At 57.0% G+C, this 17,671-nt stretch overlaps 1 protein-coding gene across 3 annotated transcripts in view; it reads left to right on the forward strand.

Moving 5' to 3' along the window:
• Window positions 1-7,159: 7,159 nt before the first annotated feature.
• ANXA6 (annexin A6) overlaps window positions 7,160-17,671 on the forward strand; it is a 50,558-nt gene continuing 40,046 nt past the window's right edge. The window contains exons 1-2 of one of the 3 annotated variants that reach the window (XM_075900575.2): window positions 7,160-7,314; window positions 14,644-14,699. In XM_075900575.2, coding sequence (XP_075756690.1) covers window positions 14,682-14,699 — 18 coding nt within the window. In that variant the 5' untranslated portion in view covers window positions 7,160-7,314; window positions 14,644-14,681. Of the gene's footprint in view, window positions 7,315-10,950; window positions 11,250-14,643; window positions 14,700-17,671 lie in introns of those variants that run through there. The other 2 variants (XM_014581156.4, XM_075900574.2) reach the window with 2 other exon arrangements.

The raw sequence follows: 17,671 nt of genomic DNA on the forward strand, positions 1-17,671 counted from the left end.
ATGGACCATTGGTCTGTCCCAGTCCGTCTGTGCTTATGTTCTATCTCTGGTTTCTAGGCAGGAGATCTGAGGCAGGAGGAGACACAAGACTGAGGGGGGGAACCTGATAGTCTTCAGATCTGTTAAGGGCTCTTCCAAAAAGGGTTGTTTGCCCTGTGCACCATGGGTAGGGCAAATAATAGGTTTATAATCTGCAGCAAGGGAGAGTCAGGGGAATATTAGGAAAACCTGTATAAGGATCAGGGTAGTTAAGGATTGGACTAGGTTAGCATGGGAAGTTGTGAGATCCAAGTCAGTGGTGTTCCTAAAAACCTCGGAGGGGGAGCCAGGTTAGTCTGTAGCTGGAAACACTTAAAAAGCAACCAATAGTCTTGCTGCACCTGAGAGACCATCTCCATGCTTTGTGAGTCTCTAAGGTGCTGCACGACTATTTGTGGGTTTTTACGTTGTTCCTAAGAACCTGTCAGGGATAATCAAGCTGCAGTTGGGCCTGCTTTCTCATGGGGTGAGGGGGCTGGACGAGATGACCACTCAGGGCCCTTCCAGCCCAACATTTCTATGATTTGCCCAAGGTCACGACATGTCTGGGCTAGAGGAGGGAACAAAATCCCGTTGGTCTCCAAGGTCTGTGTTGTATGAACGAGATGCGGCATCCACACACACGCCCACAAGCTTTGGAACTGGAAATCCTATTTCTTTAACGCCCTCGTAATAAACCATTATGTTACTCACAGAAGCCACCATAACCAGGAGGGCTTTTGGGGTGGAGGAAGAAGCAGGTCAGGAGGCTGCCAAGACTGCCATCTGGCATTCACAATCATGTTTGTGGGTGCATTACACCAGGCTTGGAAGGGGCTTTCAATCCGTAAAGGTCGATATCACTATAAACAAGCCCACCCTGATGAAAAAGGATTCTGTTGGTAACAATAAAAACGTACAACTGGGCAAATACTTGAGAACTTTTATTAGAATTGGGGGTGAGGACATTGACTTGGCGTAGTTTGATGTGTGGTGTTGACCTCTCCCGTAATTTGGCACAGTTGTAAAAATGTAAAACTGCGAAATGAGAAAAATGCATTAAAATAAAGATCAGTGTTGTCTTTTGAAGCTATAAACAAAGACACATTGAATTCTGCCAAGCCTAAATCCAACGATGCTGAAAAATCGGTACAGAAATACCACAGGCCAGGCCAACAGGAGCTGGGCAGACAGTGGCTGCACAGTTGCATCTCTTAAGCATTGCTGGTTGACCGTAAGTCGGTGGCTTCCAGCGTGCCACTTTGATTGTGTAGTGAAAAACCATGCTCGCCGGCCGTGAGAGCTCCCGGTGAAATTGTTGTGTCCAAGCTGCGCTGGAGCTGCGCACTAGTTGGAAAAAGGGCAGAGAGTGGAGACAAATGTTGTTTTCCATCTCGCAGCCTGACAGTTGTTAACAAAGCATGTACAGTGTTATCTCCAGCAACCACCTCCGGGAAGCAGCTGCTCCTAATGCACCTGATCGCATCAACACGCATGACTGTCACCCCAGCCCACTGGAGTATACAAAACACGTGGATTTGCGTTACCCACACAGCCAGGTTTGGGTGACAGCCCAGGGCGTTGTGGGATTGACTAGTGGGCAGCAACCAAACTTAAGGAAACTTGTGCTCTCTATAAACATCCACAGAATCCTTCTTTGCCCTTCGGATTCCCTCCTCCACCCGGTGCTCCCACCATACCCATGATGAATGACAATGCTAGCGAGGTGTCCGACCCGTCACCAGGTAGCACTGCCAAATTGCCAGCACGAGTGTGTGTCTAGTTAGCTCCTAGGTGCGGGATGGGGGTGTGGAGGGATTCAATTCGGTTTTCAATACCAGAGAAAGCCCTGCCTTTCCCCTATAGCTGGACATGGCCCTCAGGCTGAGCCAGCCTCTGCCCTGCTGCCTTCTCTGCCCCTTTCTCACCAGACCCCACGGCCTGATGGGAGAGAGGAAATGGGCTCCAGGAAGCGGCTGGGGATTATAACAATTCTGCTGATGCCCAGCAATGCTCCCGCTAATTTTTTTCCATCGATGTGCGGAATACATTTTGTTATGTGCACCAAGGCACATGCAGATGTGCACCACCCATAGACACACAGGCTGCCGGCTGTGAGCGCTCTGCTAATCAGCTGGGCGGCGTTTGACTTTCTCCGGGGTAGCCGCCCAAGCGCTCAGCTTCCGGGGGACACTGATGGCCAGGATGCCACTCTAGTTGCAGACAGCAGGAAGTTGGCGGGGGAGTGTTCACCTCTGCTCCTGCTGCCCTCCCCCTCTGCCAGGATCCTCTGCCCCCTCAACCCAAACTGCTTTGGTGCCCCTGTGGGAGAGTCTCTGGGGAACATGGTGCTGATGCCTTCTGTTGCTGCCGGGCACAGCTGGGCCAGCAGGTGGCAGTGCAGCCGCACACACAGGCCTGAGGCCGGGCTGCAGAGCTGGCTAGGGAAGATGGTTCTCTGCCTAGGAATGCAGGCGGCAGAAGCAGCTCCTCTGTACCTTGATCCTAAAGCTCCCATTAGGAGAACGCTCTGTGGCCGGGGCAGCTAAGGAGCCCAGGGCTAGTGTCAGGCATTGTCAGACCTCGTGGGAAAAATCGGGACACATTTTGGGAGGAAGGGGCAGGATGATTTAATTGCACATAAGTAGGGTTACCAGATGGGTTTCAAGAAATACTCAGAACGAGATGGGGAGTCCGGCCGGGAGGGGAGCAGGGCTGGCCCAGGCGCACACAGATCCTGGGGTGCTGCCCGTCCTGCACACAGTCCCGGCGGGGCGCATGGGCAAGTCCAGCCCCAAGGATTCCATCCCACCTCAGCCCCGCCCCCTCCTCTCTACTGTGTAGTTGCGTATTGCCTGGCTGGTAGACACGCTCACGCAGTGTGAGCATATCTACCAGCCAGGCAGTACGCAACTACATACTGATACTCATGATAATAATAAAACTTACTTAATTAGAAAATACCAGACATGTATATGTCCTGTATTTTCTCAATTTGTTTCCCGGACAGAAAGCTCAAATACCAGACTGTCCGGTTCAAAACCAGACAAGACAAAGCTCTGAACATCAGGGCATTCCCCTAATCAGACCTGCCAGCATGTGGAAGCTGTGGACAGGCTGCAGAAAAGAAAACTCGGTGATACATTGTGGGTTGAGCGAGTGATGGAGTGGGGTAGATGCATGTTCCTAAATGTGCCCCTCGATGACTCCCAGCCTACCCCCCAACAGGCAGCATACCCCTCGCTCATAATATCTGGTGTTTCTCCTGAACACCCCCCCTCCCGCGCGGAATCAGGGAATTGTGGGAAAATCTCCACTGTTCTCTGAAAAAACAAAGAGGGAAGTAACTTTCCAGCCGCTGTGGTTGCAGAGGAAAGCTTGAAAACATGCAGCGGGTGCAACCAAGAAGCTCAGACACCAGACGGCAAAGAAGAGGATCCCACGCTTGACTATTGAAACAAATCCCATGGGTTTTAAGCAAAGCTCTTAATTCCAGGAAGGACTTGTATTCTGTGTTGGGGAGCGGTCCCTCAGTGTCTGTTAGCCAAGATGCAGCCCCCCTACTTTGGGCACCCTTAGACCTCCAACTGCTAGAAGCTGGGACTGACAAGGGCTTGGATCCCTCCAAAGTGCTCTGTTCGGTTCATTCCCTCCTGACTCCTTTTCTGGAGGGGAGGAGAACAGAGCTCTTCGTGAGGAGCTGTTAGGAATCTTTCCCCAAGAGGCCCTACCGCTGCGCTTTCCAGCTGGGGGCGGCTTAAACCCTAAATCTATGCCTGAGTAGAGTGGAAAAACACAAGACATTTTGCCAACAAAGATAGGGCTCACCCCTGCCAAAGGCCCTGCTGCCGTATGCGCGGCACTGCCGTCGATGGCCGTTGCTCTGCTCTCTCACTGAAAACAGGAAAAACATCGAGGAGTCCTGTGGCTACTTTTAAATCCATTGCTGAATATCCAGGGAGGATAAAGTGGTTCCCTAACCCTCCTTCTCCAAAAGAATGTCAAAGCCCCGTTACAAAGGGAGACAGCCGACCTGGAGTTCATTTGCAAGTTCAATACTTTCCGTTTAGGACTAAATAAGGATTTTAACTGGCTAACGCATTACAAAGGCAATTTCCCTTCTCTGGATATCCACATTTCCACATCAACGGCCATGAATGGACCCCTTCCACCCTGACTTGATTAGCCTCTTTCTTTTGTGGTCCTTATATATACACCCTATACACCCCTGCCCCTGTAAACTTCACTCCAACCCATCTGACGAAGTGGGTTTTACCCTCCAACGCTTCTGCCCTAATAAATCTGTTCGTCACAGCACACCTCGTTGTTTTTGCAGATGGAGACTAACACGGCCACCCCTTTGAGACTGAAAACAGGGGTGCTGATCTGGATTTGGAGGTGTTCCTTCTGGCAGCATCGTCCCACATGAAAGGCTGGCTGGCAAAAACAGGCAGGGTGCTTCCCCCTGCAAACAAGACCCGCCCACATCCTCTTAGTCACCGAAAGTAAAACCCTGGCCTCACTGACGTCAGTGTGAATTCTGCCTTCAGTGACCATCCTTGTCATCATCCCCAGCTCTCCAAGTGCTTTACAGAGGAGGTTGGTATCAGATGGGGGAAACTGAGGCATGGAGCCAGCCGTGACTGGCTCACGGTCACCCAGCAATGCAGCGGCAGTGCTGCAAATAGAATGACAGTCTCCTGTGCCCCGGCCCACTGCTCAATCCACTAGTACAGTGAACCAGGACCAGTGCACTGGGCAAGTGATGGAGTGTGCCTACACTGCACTGGACGGGAAGGGGTTAATACCTTGTGGATGGAAGAAATCCTGCCCCCACAGCCATACTGGGCATGCTCCAAGCTCTGAGCTAGTATAAAAGGGAGCAGCTCAGCTCAGTTTGGGGTGGATACAGGAGGGGAAGGACTGTAGTAGAAGTGCAAGAGATGGACCGGCTACAGTCTCACAGTGGGAGCTGTAGACGCAGGAGGTTAGAGTGAGCCTCCAAGCCGGTGGAGCCAGAGAGCCCTGGGGCCTCTTGGGTGGCCCCACTGCTGGGGATGATAGAAAGTGGCCGAGGGAGGGAGGGAGGGAGTGGTAGCTGCCACCTGAATGAACTCAGTGTGTTTTGGTGGGGTTCCCTGCCACACCACCCCTGCCAGGGCCCTGGTTGGGCCTGATGGAGTTGGGTGGGCCTGGGCCCCCTTACTGGGGCTTCTGTCCCAACTCCTTAGACTTTGGCCATTAGAGTGTGCTGCCCTGCAACCAAGGGGCTGCTCTATAGACTCTGCCTATTAGGCCATGCTGCCTGGCAAGCAAGGGCTGCACCATAGACTCTAGCCATTGGACTGTGCTACCCTGTGGTGCTGGTCTGGCTTAGGCCTCTGACAGTCAGGTAGTGGTGTCCACACCCCTCTGGATTCTCCCTCCCCAGGATGTGTGCATATGCCGCTGCAGGGGCTCTTGGTACAGTAAAGGGCAGCAGGCCCAGAACACTGGTTTTTGAAAGAAATATAGGTCCTGATTCTCATTGCCCCTATGGCAGTGGAGAGGCCTGAGAGCCACCCTGACATCAGCCTCCCCTACCTTGCACAGCAAAACAGAAGTCTCCCAGAAGAAAGCTCCAAGGCAGAGGCCAGGAGAAGCATGCGAGGGGTGGGGGGGAATGGAGAGGGCAGCTGATGTGCTTGCACTTGAGAGCTTCCCAGCCAAATCGGTCATGCTCAGCTCTTAGAGGCTCCAGGATCTACCAGTAGATCCTGACCTACTGGTTGGTGACCACGGAGCTACAGGAAGATCAATTTATCAGTTGCACTCACCTGCTCCCTGAAATGTCCCCGTGGGGCTGGTTTGAGTCCCAGCTATGGGATGTATGATCATTTCCTGACTAGTGGGCTGTCGCTGATCTTTCCTGCTACAAAGAGCAAGGCCTGCACTTTGAATCTGCAGTAACCTTTACCTTAGCTGGGCAGGCCACTGAGAGAGAGCGCAGTGTGCACATCTCCTCCTTCTGCAGCCGCTGAGATGGACACGGCAGCTGAAACCAGCACCTGGGCGGAGGGCTTAGACATGTCAAGAGGCGAAGCGCTGACAACGAGAGGCCCCAGGTGCACCCCCACAGCTAGGCCCATGCTAACAGTATTTCTGTTCTCCTACCCAATGATCTGGTGCTTGCAAAGGGCTGACAGCCCTCCTGGGTGATATCGGACCTGAGACTGCTTCTCAAGCAATAGAGAAGAAACTGAAACTTGCTTCCTTCTGTGGTGGGTCAGAGCACAGCTTCCTTAGTTAATTTTCCTGCGGCCAGCGATTTCCTGAGTCAGGGCCAGGGATGAGCTAATGGGCAGAGTGGATCATTGTATTAGTCATTAGTGGTTGTAATTTAGTGGCAATTTGAACTATATATTAAGAGCTTAACTGTGCCCAATGCTCTTGTGTTAGTCGGCGTACAGCGCTGCTGAGGGCACAAGATTCATGCTATCCAATGCACGTAAGTGTTATCACCAGTGTGTGCCCCATAATGCACATCACAAGGCTGATGGCGGTGGCATATGGCCACTGGAAAAACCACAACAGGTTTTCCACCCAGGACCAATTGGAGAGGGAGTGGGGGGGGGGGGGGGGCCCTCCAATGTAGACACTGGTTAATTTTTTTTTTTGGCATTTGATAAGTTTCCCAACTTGTTCTTATGTGTATCCCTATCAGAGCAAAACGTGACGGGCTCTTTCAGGATAAGAAAGCATTTACATACAAAATATTATGTCTTGCTCTTTTTTGATGCTTTGTTTTGTCCATGGGTCACCTTTTATTTTTATTATAGCTAGGAGCCTCAAAACCTGAAAGTGGCCCGGGCCACTCTGGCGTCCCATCTCTGCAGCATGGAGAGGCACCGGAGTATCCCTCTTGTTCCAGAGGTCACCGGGGAGCTGCGTTGCCAAGCTCCGCTCCTACTGGTGCGGCGAGACATTAAATCAGCTTGGGGCAGGAGCTGGATTTTCTCTGCCCCGTTGTCTTTTCTCATGTGTCAGCTTGTTGGTGCATGTTCTGTAAGGCTACAGGTGAGGTGGGCAGCTGAGTCCCACCAGTGGTTCTCCCGGTGGCCTCTACCCCTGCCTGGGAGGCTAGGGGCTTGCTGGATTGGAAGGCTCTGGAGCATGTGACGTTGCCGGAGGAAACAGCTGCATTGCAACTAGAACAGGCTGCTCAGTGTCATACCGAGCGCTGCTCTGCACAACACCGGGCTGTTGCACTGCCGGCTGAGAAGGGCTGCTCTTGGGGAAGAGGCCTTGGCAGGACATGTAAGTCTGGAGCCGTGTCCGGGGGTCGATCCTTAGTTGGAGGGGCAGCTGGAGAGTGTAAGGGCTGACAGTGGGGATAGGGGTCTGATGGGCCACTGGACTGAAGGCAATTCACTAGCCTGTGTGCATTGCAACGTGTTTGGCTTGCTGGGCAGTTTCTGGGTTGTTTTCTCTTTAGCACAACTTATTTATTAATGAAAATCTCTATAAGTCTGACTGGCACTCTCCAAATGGAGCAAGCTCCATTCCACCTCCCCTCCCCTGAGCTCCCTGGAAGAGATTTCGGGTAGCGTTTCTGTAACCAGAGATGGCTGGGAGCTGGTGGGTGTATCCTGGGTCCCTTCCCAACCTCAGGGATGAGCCTGCCTTGATTTTTGCTCGTCCCTGTTTTGGCCAAAGATAGAAAAAAGATTTCCCTGTGTCCTACCCCTTAGAGATAGGGGTTAAATCCACAAGTTGGTCTGGAGAGAGTAGACCCTCCCCCAAGGAATTTTGCTCTCTTGGTTCATAAAATGTCCCATGCAATAGTTATTTTATAATGTACATTTGAATGATTCGTGCCCGGCGGGGGAGGGAATGCTTGAGCTGTGGGCTGGTTCTTGCGGGAGCTGGGTTCACATGTTCTAAGGCTTAGGGCTGAACTGTAAAACCAGATTGTGTTAGATTTGTACCATTCCGGCTCTCTGCCTTCTGAGGCTGCTTGTGCATCTTTTTTTAACCCTCCCGATGTTTCCTTTGCTACCCTACAAGGCGCTTGTTTTAATATGAAAAGCCCCAAAAGGCTGGTGGTGCAGGAGGTCCTTGAGCCAACGCCCTGATTCTAGGGGTCGGGGTGGGGCCTGTAGCTTCGCTTTTGCTCTGGGAGTGACGTTCTGAAACCCCCCTCCTGTCTAAAGCAGAAGTAAACCCCTCCTGTTCTGCAGCCGGGCAGGAGATGTTCTCAGAGTACCGCTGCCAGCTGTACAAATTCCCCGCAGCCCCTTGTGTCTCTGGCCATGCAGCACCCTGGAATGGATTGGGAGGGCTGGGAAGACTAGAAGACCAAAGCCCTCTCTCCGAGCAGCCGTGCCAAGGTGGTCAGACTGGCCGGGGAGGCAAAAGGCAGGGGCAGTGGCTGGCCCATGTACTGTGGCTTTCACTGGCCCTTTTTTAGGGAAGGGGAGCTCAGGCCAATTTTCCTGCCACTTTACCAAAGGGTGTGGGGAGGGGTGGAGTCCCCAGAGATCCCGGCTGCAACACTCTGCTCCGGTAAATTATTTATTAGGTGCAGTGAGGGCAAATCCCTAGAAGGCCTTGAAAAGCATACTGAGTAGTGAATCCTTTTGTTTGCCCAACAAACATGGATGCGCAGCCTCATTCCAACCCGCCCCACCCTAGGCAGTGCTGCCTAGGTCGGCAGTCCGGGAACGAGCGGCGCTTCTCAGGAGAAGGGGCAGCCTGAATTGTCCTGTGGGGCCAGCCCCCACGTAGGGGCCCATCTGTCCCTCCTCAGGTCACATCATGCTGCAGGCGTGAGGCTGTGGGGCACCATGGCAGGTGGAATAGTTCAGCGCCCATCCATGTCGGCCTGTCATAGCGACACAAGGGGCGATGGCTGTTTGTCTTTTCGTGGCTGGACCCGGCCGAGGCAGTTGTCATGGGAGGCGAGTTCCCCTGGGTTAGGAACAGCAGGGGCGTGTTAAAGCAGTGCTGGCTAGAGCGGCAGAAGGCTCCAGCATGGGCCTGGTGGAGGGGTTCTCAAACGTTGAGCCTGCGGCCTACCCTGCTCAAAGCAGATCTTTCCGCAGCCGGCCCACCAGCCAGCCACCCATGATGACACCATGGATGCATGGGCATGCTGGAGGGGGGGTGCAGGGGCGGGCTGGAGGGGGGGTGCAGGGGCGGGATGGAGGGGGGGTGCAGGGGCGGGATGGAGGAGGGTGCAGGGGCGGGCTGGAGGGGGGTGCATGGGCAGGCTGGAGGAGGGTGCCGGGGCGGGCTGGAGGAGGGTGCCGGGGCGGGCTGGAGGGGGGTGCATGGGCGGGCTGGAGGAGGGTGCCGGGGCGGGCTGGAGGGGGGTGCAGGGGCAGGCTGGAGGGGGGTGCATGGGCGGGCTGGAGGAGGGTTCAGGGGCGGGCTGGAGGGGGGTGCATGGGCAGGCTGGAGGAGGGTGCCGGGGCGGGCTGGAGGGGGGTGCATGGGCGGGCTGGAGGAGGGTGCCGGGGCGGGCTGGAGGGGGGGTGCAGGGGCGGGCTGGAGGAGGGTACCGGGGCGGGCTGGAGGGGGGTGCATGGGCAGGCTGGAGGAGGGTGCAGGGGCGGGCTGGAGGGGGGTGCATGGGCAGGCTGGAGGAGGGTGCCGGGGCGGGCTGGAGGGGGGTGCATGGGCGGGCTGGAGAGGGGTGCATGGGCGGGCTGGAGGAGGGTGCCGGGGCGGGCTGGAGGGGGGTGCAGGGGCGGGCTGGAGGGGGGTGCAGGGGCGGGCTGGAGGGGGGTGCATGGGCAGGCTGGAGGAGGGTTCAGGGGCGGGCTGGAGGGGGGTGCATGGGCAGGCTGGAGGAGGGTTCAGGGGCGGGCTGGAGGGGGGTGCAGGGGCGGGCTGGAGGGAGGTGCAGGGGCGGGCTGGAGGGGCGGGACTCTGGCCTGAATTCCGGCCAATGGGAGCAGCGGGAAAAGCCTCCAGGTGAGCGGTTTCCCGTGCTGCTGTTCCCCCAGCTGGGAGGAGGGGGCCTGGCAGTGCACTGAGCTGCATCCTGCCCCCACAAGCTGGATCCCCACCCCTTTCAGGGGGGGGGGAAGCTGAAGCTTCCTGCGGAGAGGGTGGGCGGGCAGCGGAGCCTGCATCTGCAAGAGGGTCATGGACCACGAGTGGTCTGTGGTCCTCGCTGTGAGAACCACTGGCCTGAAGCAACCCAAATCAGAGAGAATGCAAAAGGGCAGCTGCTTGTTGCAAGGACTCATCCGTTCGCTGAGATGGGGCTGGCTGGCTCTGCGAAGGGGGGGCCAGGCCGGGGTAGGTGATCTATACCGGAGGAAGTAAGGGAGGAAGTTTGCACTTCCTACAAGTCCCCTCATTTCCTGGCTGCCATATTTACAAAGAGCACCATCCCCCACCCAGGGCCCCATCGACACACAACGCCCCCTTCCAAGGCTCTCGGCTTTGTGGCGCTCCGGAAAGGGCTGGCCACCCCTCGCAAGGCCTGTCACACCAGCTGCTCTCAGCCCTCAGCCCTGCCCCTGGCTGGTATTTTACTCCCCGGGCTCGCTCTCCTCAGCATTTGTGTCAAGCCGAGTTTGGAGCTAGCCCTGAAGGAAAATACGGCAGGCAAGGAGGTTTTAGCCTCCAAGAGCACATGTCTGCTCCCCGCTGGGTTGGGCCAGGCTCTGTGCCTCCTGCCTGGTTTGCAGTCAGACAGCGCAGCCTGTGCTGCCTGAGGCTGAGGGCTGACTCTGGCTGGTTTTTGGATCCCTGCCCTGCAGCCAGACTGCAATGCAGGGACCGGCTGTCAGCCAGGAGCCAGCCTGGCCTCTTAACCGCCAGCTAGAGATGGGAGCTGTGTGCTCTCCGCCCCCATCAGACATTGCTCTCCCGCCCTCTCTGGGCAAAGCAGCCGTCTAGAGGGCGGGGGCGGCTGACACGTGGCCTTCGGGAGCAGAAACGGAAGCAAAGGGGGCTGAAGAGGCCTCTACGTTTTCCAGCGGGTACAAGTATCTCTCCTCTCCATACCCACTGGTCTGAAATCCTGCCCTTTCACGCGTGTTTAGAAACTGTGAATCATAAGTAAAACAGTGACGATGCGGGATGCATCTGTGGCATCAGAAAGCGCTTAAATCGTGTTTGGAGAGCACGGCAATACGGGGGGAAACTGAGGCACAGAGGCGGTTCAGCGACTTGCCTGGGGTCACCAGGAAGTTTGTGGCCGTCAAGAAGCGGACCCAGAATTTGTCCCTGACGAGGTGAGGAGTCAAACGAGGCAAGCCCATCCTTCCTGCTGCGCCGGGAGATGATTTTGGTGTCAGAAATCCAATGGGACGACCTCCCCGTAGGCTCCTCTAGGGCTGAGTGGGAGAACAGCCTCCTGTTTGAATGCAGTTAGCTCTGGCAGTTTGCAAACGCAACCGGCTTTAATGGAAGTGGACTAGGGAGAGTGGGGATGTGAAAGGTTAGCTGGGGGAGGCTGGAGCAGCTCCCTGCCGGAGGATTTGGTCACTGTGGAATTTTCCTGCACCGTGGAGTGCTGATTCCAGGAAGCTGCAGGGATATGAGTTGTGCGGAGACCCGACAGGTGTCAGATAACACAATAGGCCCTCTATTTCCAGGCTCCGTTAGCCAGCTGCTGCTTCTCTTTCTGTCATCCTTTGCATCTCCCTAGTCCTGCGGAGAACGAAAACGGCTCCCCCTCTTCTGCAAATCTCTTCCCTTGGAGGGACGGGGGGGGGGGGGGGGTGTGTGCCAGTGACTTCCGGCAGCAGTGACTTTAGTGGGGAGGGCTGGTTTCCACTGGTATCAAATCTTTTAGAGTAAGCGCACTGCCGTGGAAACCGAGCTGCATTTCCTGGGGTCGGCTCTGGCAGCCATCTTGCTTTCTTGCCTCGACAGAGGGAGGAGCCCCCGAGGGGGAACAGCTCATCAGCCGCCAGCCTTGAAACATGGCCGTGGGTTCTAGCACCGGGCCCTCTGGAGAAATAAGGGATTGGGTGAAGCTGAGGGGGGATTCTGTCTCTCCAGAGTCTGGGGGTGAAATGGTGCACAGGGAGCGAACCAGCCCTGCTCTTGAACATGGCCCTGCCCAGCCAGGTCACTGAACACAGCCCCCCCCCCCCACCACACCTCATTGTGGAGTTATCGCTTATAGCAGGGGCTTTCCCAGTGAGCCATTGTCAGCCTGCTGCTGCTGCCTCAGTTTCCCTTCATGCCCTGGTAAGTGTCCCCTGCAGGCGTCGTCACACTAACCCTCCCTTCTGGGTTTAGCAGCGTTCAACACAGAAGCCGCCTGCTGCATCCCAACCTTTGGGGCAAAGCCCTGAGCTCCTTGGTCATGCTCAGCCCTAAGCTCTCGTCTCCAGCTCCCACTCCCTGCAGGGCCTGTGTTCCCGAAGACCTCGGCCTGGGGACTCTGGCAAGCCTCCAGCCTGCTCTCTCTCATAGGCCCCCTGGACACTGTCGCTCTGGACTCACTCCCTCATCTGTGCCACGCCAGGCAAGGCGGAGCCCAACTCCCTTGTGCCCTGAATGGGCCGGCACTGGACCTGGCGCTCTGGGACGTGCCTGTCCCCAAGGATGGCTGCCCTGTGGCACCAGCCATCCTGGTTTCCCCACCTGCCTAGCAGGGCTGCCCCAGGATTTTGTAAGATGTGCCTGGATGGCTTGCAATGTCCCTGGCTTCCTTGCCTCGAGGTGCTGCAGCACCTCACCAGATAGCCTCCAGATGGCACAGTCAGGAATCAGAGCCCTATCTCCGGAGAGAGGAGGATGGTACAAGTTGGACCTCCCTGGTCCAGCACTCTCGGGATCTGACTGGCCCTGAACAAGGGAGTTTGCTGGACCAGGGGAGCTGAATTCAGACCCACCCCCTGTCACTTCCCCTTCCCTGCCCATCTTCCACAGCTCCTGGCCCTAGCTGAGCTCCTGCCTGCAGCCGGGCTCCTGGTCACCGGCCCTCCTGCTGCCAGCCCTCTCAGGTGCCCGGCCCCAGCAGGGCTCCCAGCTGCTAGCCCCCTTGCCGCTGGACTTCCAGCCACTGTGGTCGCTGGAATGTCTGTGGTCCTGCTGGACCATGGATGTGGCCAGACCAGAGAGTCTGGGTTTAGTGATGCACTGCGAGCTCACTGCGGGGTGACGCCAAGCAAAGAGGACAGGACGCTGCTCCACGCTCAAGGAAAATGTCTCCGAGATGGTTATCGCTCGGCAGCCTCCTAATATCAAGCGCTGTCAGGACAGAGCTCGATTCTGAGGTCCTTGCTCAGGCCAACTCTGGCTGATTTCCGGGACTTCGTAAAAACAGCGGAGCCTGCCAAGATCTGGCCTTTGGCGCCCACTCCTGAGGGCCCTGGGCGTGAATGGGGCTTAGATTACAAATGAAACCTGTTTGCTGCTTCCAGCCAAGGCTGGGTGGCTGTTGAGATCGTGACCCAGTTGGCCCCACTTAACATGGTGGGTGGCTTCCTTGGGAGAAGCCAAGGCCTGGAAGACGAGGGGGTGCCACAGCCAGGCCTGCGGTGTGTTGGCAGAATCCTGGCACAGCCTGCTTTGCGCCCGTCCAGAGCAATTCGACCCTGCCCGAGCGGAGTTCTCCAGTAAATGACCCACGCGAGATGGAAACACCCAGGGCCTAATCCTGAGTTCATTGGGAGACTTTCCGTTGACTTCAGTGGGGCTTGGGTTGGGCCCATCACCTCTGTAAATTAGTCCCAGCGGGAGGAGGTGTTCAAAACTGAACTGAGCCAGGACAACAATTTGTCACCAGCAAAACTACAGAGGCTGAGCCTCTGATGAGAGAGCGAACACCCTGATGCCATCAACCAGGCACTAACAGGGACAAAGAAGCCCTGGCATTATGGGATGGTCCCCAGACCTGGGCTCCGGTGAGGGATCATCTCCCACTCGCCATGGAGAACTCAACCCTAGGAAGCAACAGCAAGAGCATCCCAACCACTCAGGATGCAGAGAGGGGGAGGTGATCTCCTTGGCAACCAGGTCCATTCCGCGCTCGACTTCGGCCCTCTGTGCTGAAAAGCCAGCTGCTCTTGCAGGTGATCCACTGGAGAGGGCTGCTGGTGGCACCTGGGAAGCAGCTGTTCCCCGGGGACCACGTGCTGCTCCTTCCTGACACGGTGCAACTGACTTTGTGTTTCTTCCCTCCCGCCCCCATTCCTGCATGTGTCTGCGCCAGGCTGCCTGGCACGGAGCAGAAAGCGCAGGACTGAGAGCGAAGCAAAACTGGCCTGTGCCGCTCTCGCTGGTGAACGCCGGCGGTTTCTTGGAACACTGCTCCATGTGCCTGTACGTGGCAGCCAGATTTGTACCCTCCCGGTCTATCAGTACATGCAGAATGGGCCTAGGGGAGAGAAGGGGTGAAGGGCAGAGCAAACCTGGGCATCCTGTCTGTATCAGTGCCCTGCTGTGGTGTGTGGATGGGAGAGCCTGGCCAAGTCTCGGGTGGGGGCCAATAAAGGACATAATGGGCCAAACATCTTGGTTATGATGGCGTAAATCTGGAGTGGATCCATTGACTTCAGTGGCATCACTCTGGATTTACAGGGCTGTGGCTGAAAGCCCAGTGTCCGCCCCGCAGTTAACATGTCTGTTGGGTGAAAGGACCTTTTGGCTGATGGTTTCTTTTTTCTGCAGCTTCCTCTTCCTCCTCCGCTGATTCCGACCCTGAAGCCATGGCGCCCTCCGGAAAGGTACAGTACTAGCGCTAGGAGCCATGTCTTCGCCCTGCTTACTTCCCACTGGCTCCTCTCCAGTGACCTGCTAGCTCCTCTGCAGAAATGGAGACGCTCAGGGTGCCCCCGTGCACCGTTTTGTGCTTGGCACAGATTCCCTGCTGCACTCCGCTTGCTTTGTATCTCTCTGGCACTGCAAAGCGGGCAGAGTCCTGGCTTGAGCATTGGCTGCCAAGAATCCATGCCCTGTTTCACCAGGGAGCCATGTGTGTCCCAGCCCGTGAGCTTCACTATCTAGGGACCCGGTTTATCCCTCTTGCCATAGAGATTCTGGGTAACGCCGCCTTTCCGCTCAGCATACGGAGAGCCTTTGTTTCATGCAGCCTCAAGAGTCTGCGAAGCAGGGACGCAGCCCCAGCTCTGGCAGCTGCCGTTGCGTTTCTTCCAAGAGGGACGTGTACGAGGCTTGAGATCTTGCTGACAGACACTGTTTACAGCCTTCGGCTAGCGCTCTGCTTAAACACCAAGCAGATGCGCAGTAAAATCCCAGTGACTGAGCTGTGCAGGGCTGGGAAGAAAGACAGAGGGGAGCAGAGAGGGGGAAGGACTAGGAAAAAAAGGGAAAGTGGAAACAGGAACAGAGGGAGGAGAGCTGGGAGTCTCAGTAGGGACAAAAGAAGTGGTGTGTACAGCAAACCTCTCATTGGCCCCTGGGAAGTTCAGTTCACAGCCCTCAGCCCAGACGGCGGTCTCCCCGCTACCCCGGAGTAAATCTAGAGCCGTTCCACAAAGCCTGAGTCTAGATTTACACTGGCCTGCAGCCTGGCCTCACGTCCCTGGTTTTCCAAGCAAGAGCTCCCCCTCCCCCTCCCCCCGTTTTTAAAATGCCTGGGGTGCCATGGTGGCTGGGTGCCAGGTGGCAGTCGGGTGCTGGAAGCTTTGTGCCAAGCGGCTTGTTGTAGTCGACCTGGGGGGGAAGGGTCACCCCAGCTCCACAAGCCTGGAGCAGGGACAATCCGGCCACAGGGGCTGCTGTGTGCTGCACTTATCAGATGCGGGGGGGGAAGGGGCCTTCTCTCAGCTCAGCCCTGTCCTTAGTGGGCACTTCAGCCATCCCGCTGCGCCCCAGCCTGGCCATCCCCTGCAGGAGACCGACCCTCATCTGCTAAGAGCATGGCCGGCCGGTAGCCTAGGAGGGGGAGGGCATTGCCTTCTCAAACGCCAGGCGTGGCCCCGCCCTCACTCCGCCCCCAGGACACCTGCTGTAGGCTGCCCCCAGCGCCCGCCCTCCGTGTGCTCTGGGGCCCGGGAGACTCAAGCCACTTGGCCTCCTCCTTCCCTGTGCTCTGGGGCTGGGGAGCCTGGAGCACGCTCGGCCCCTCCTGTCTCTTTTCCTGCCCGTGGGGGCGCACGCTCGGTGCACTGCCCCGCCTCCTCCCCTCCCCATGGTGGGGGACAGGACCTCAGTAGAAGGGCAGGGCTGTAGGTGAGGCTGGGAGCCTGCCTCCCCCAGCTCCAGCTGCACCGACCGCTCATGGCTAAGAGCAGGTCCCTTTGCCCTCTGGCAGCTCCATTAGCAAATACCCGCTCGCTGCCAATCCCGGGGGCGGGAAATCCCGTCCCATCTGTGGCGCCAATGAAGTCTGCAGCCTGTCCCTGCTCCTGCCACCTGATCCCTCCCCCCCGCCGCATGTGTGGCCGGCGCTGCTTCCCGCTGCCTGGAGCCAGTGGCCACTGGTCAGTGTGTTGTCTCCCTGCTGTGCCCGGCCCACACAGGGGGTGGGTCAGCCTGAGCTCAGGCTGCAGAGCCTTGGACAGCTGGATCCCGAGGGCTCGTGGTCAATCCGGGGCTGTCCCATGGACCAGGCATCAGCACCACTCAGCTCCATGGGGTCCAGGTGTCCCCGCAGGACAGTGAGGAAAGGAGAGGTGGGGGAGCTGGTGTGTATCCGCTGCAGAAGTCCTATCCCAGAACAAGGGAACTCCTGTCGGTGACCGCCCTCTCTCCCACCCCTGTGAGGGGCATGTGGCCAGGGCGTCGGGTGCTGGGCAGGGGGGCGCCTGGGGAGCTCTGGGCCTGGAGCAGATGCTGAGGTGCCCGAATGGACTCCTGGGGCTGCGTGAGGAGAAGCGAGTGAAGCTGTGCAGGGAATGCGGCTTCCACCCAGCACAGAGCAGCCTGCTATTTATAATGTCAAGGGCTCCAGCTGTCCGGAGGCTGGCGTGACTCAGAAGTGGGGGATGGGAGCAGGAGGGAGTCGTACAGCCTACACACTGACTGAAACAGCAGAGGGAATGGGGGAGGGGGAAGGAAGGCTGCCCCCCCATCCGCACCCCTAGGCTCATTTCCAGCATCTCGCTCTGCTGCTGCAAGGCAGGTATTGGGAGGGGGGGAGGGGTTATTGCCCCAGGAAAGCTTATTCCTAGCATGGAGCAGCTCTGCTTCCTCTCCCCCCATTCTGTGCCCCCCGTTCCTGCTAAGTGGGTAAACAAGAGTTCCCAACTCTGCTACCGATGCACCGTGCAGCCTTGCTCATGTCACTCAGGCTCTCTGCCTCAGTTTCCCCACTGGCGTCAGAGCGGTGGAGCGGTGAAGGTGAACGAAGAGACATTTGTAGAGCCCCTTGGGATTAGGAAGTGCTTTGCCAGCGCTGGGGGCTATTACAGCCTCTGCCCGAGTGATGAGAGCTCCCCTGCAGTCTATACCACCCTGCTCCCAGGCAGAAAAACGTTAGACCTCATCTGTTAGTAACTGATTAGCCACCTACAGGGCCCCTGCTCTGTGCTTCCCCCTCAGATGAGAACCCGCCCTCCCCCCATGTGCGCACACAGGCTGCGGGAGCGTGTGACGAATGATTCCTTTGCCAGCGACTTGGCCTTGTAACTTTTATTCATGGCTCTCGAAGGCACTTGTGTGGGAAGCGAGCAGACGGGATCTCAGGAGCGTCATTACGGGAAAGCGGGGATCAAACCTGGCCCTCCTGATGAGT

Source organism: Pelodiscus sinensis, chromosome 16, assembly GCF_052426305.1.
Source record: "Pelodiscus sinensis isolate ZL-2025 chromosome 16, ASM5242630v1, whole genome shotgun sequence".
In the NCBI taxonomy this organism is placed as follows: domain Eukaryota; kingdom Metazoa; phylum Chordata; order Testudines; family Trionychidae; genus Pelodiscus; species Pelodiscus sinensis.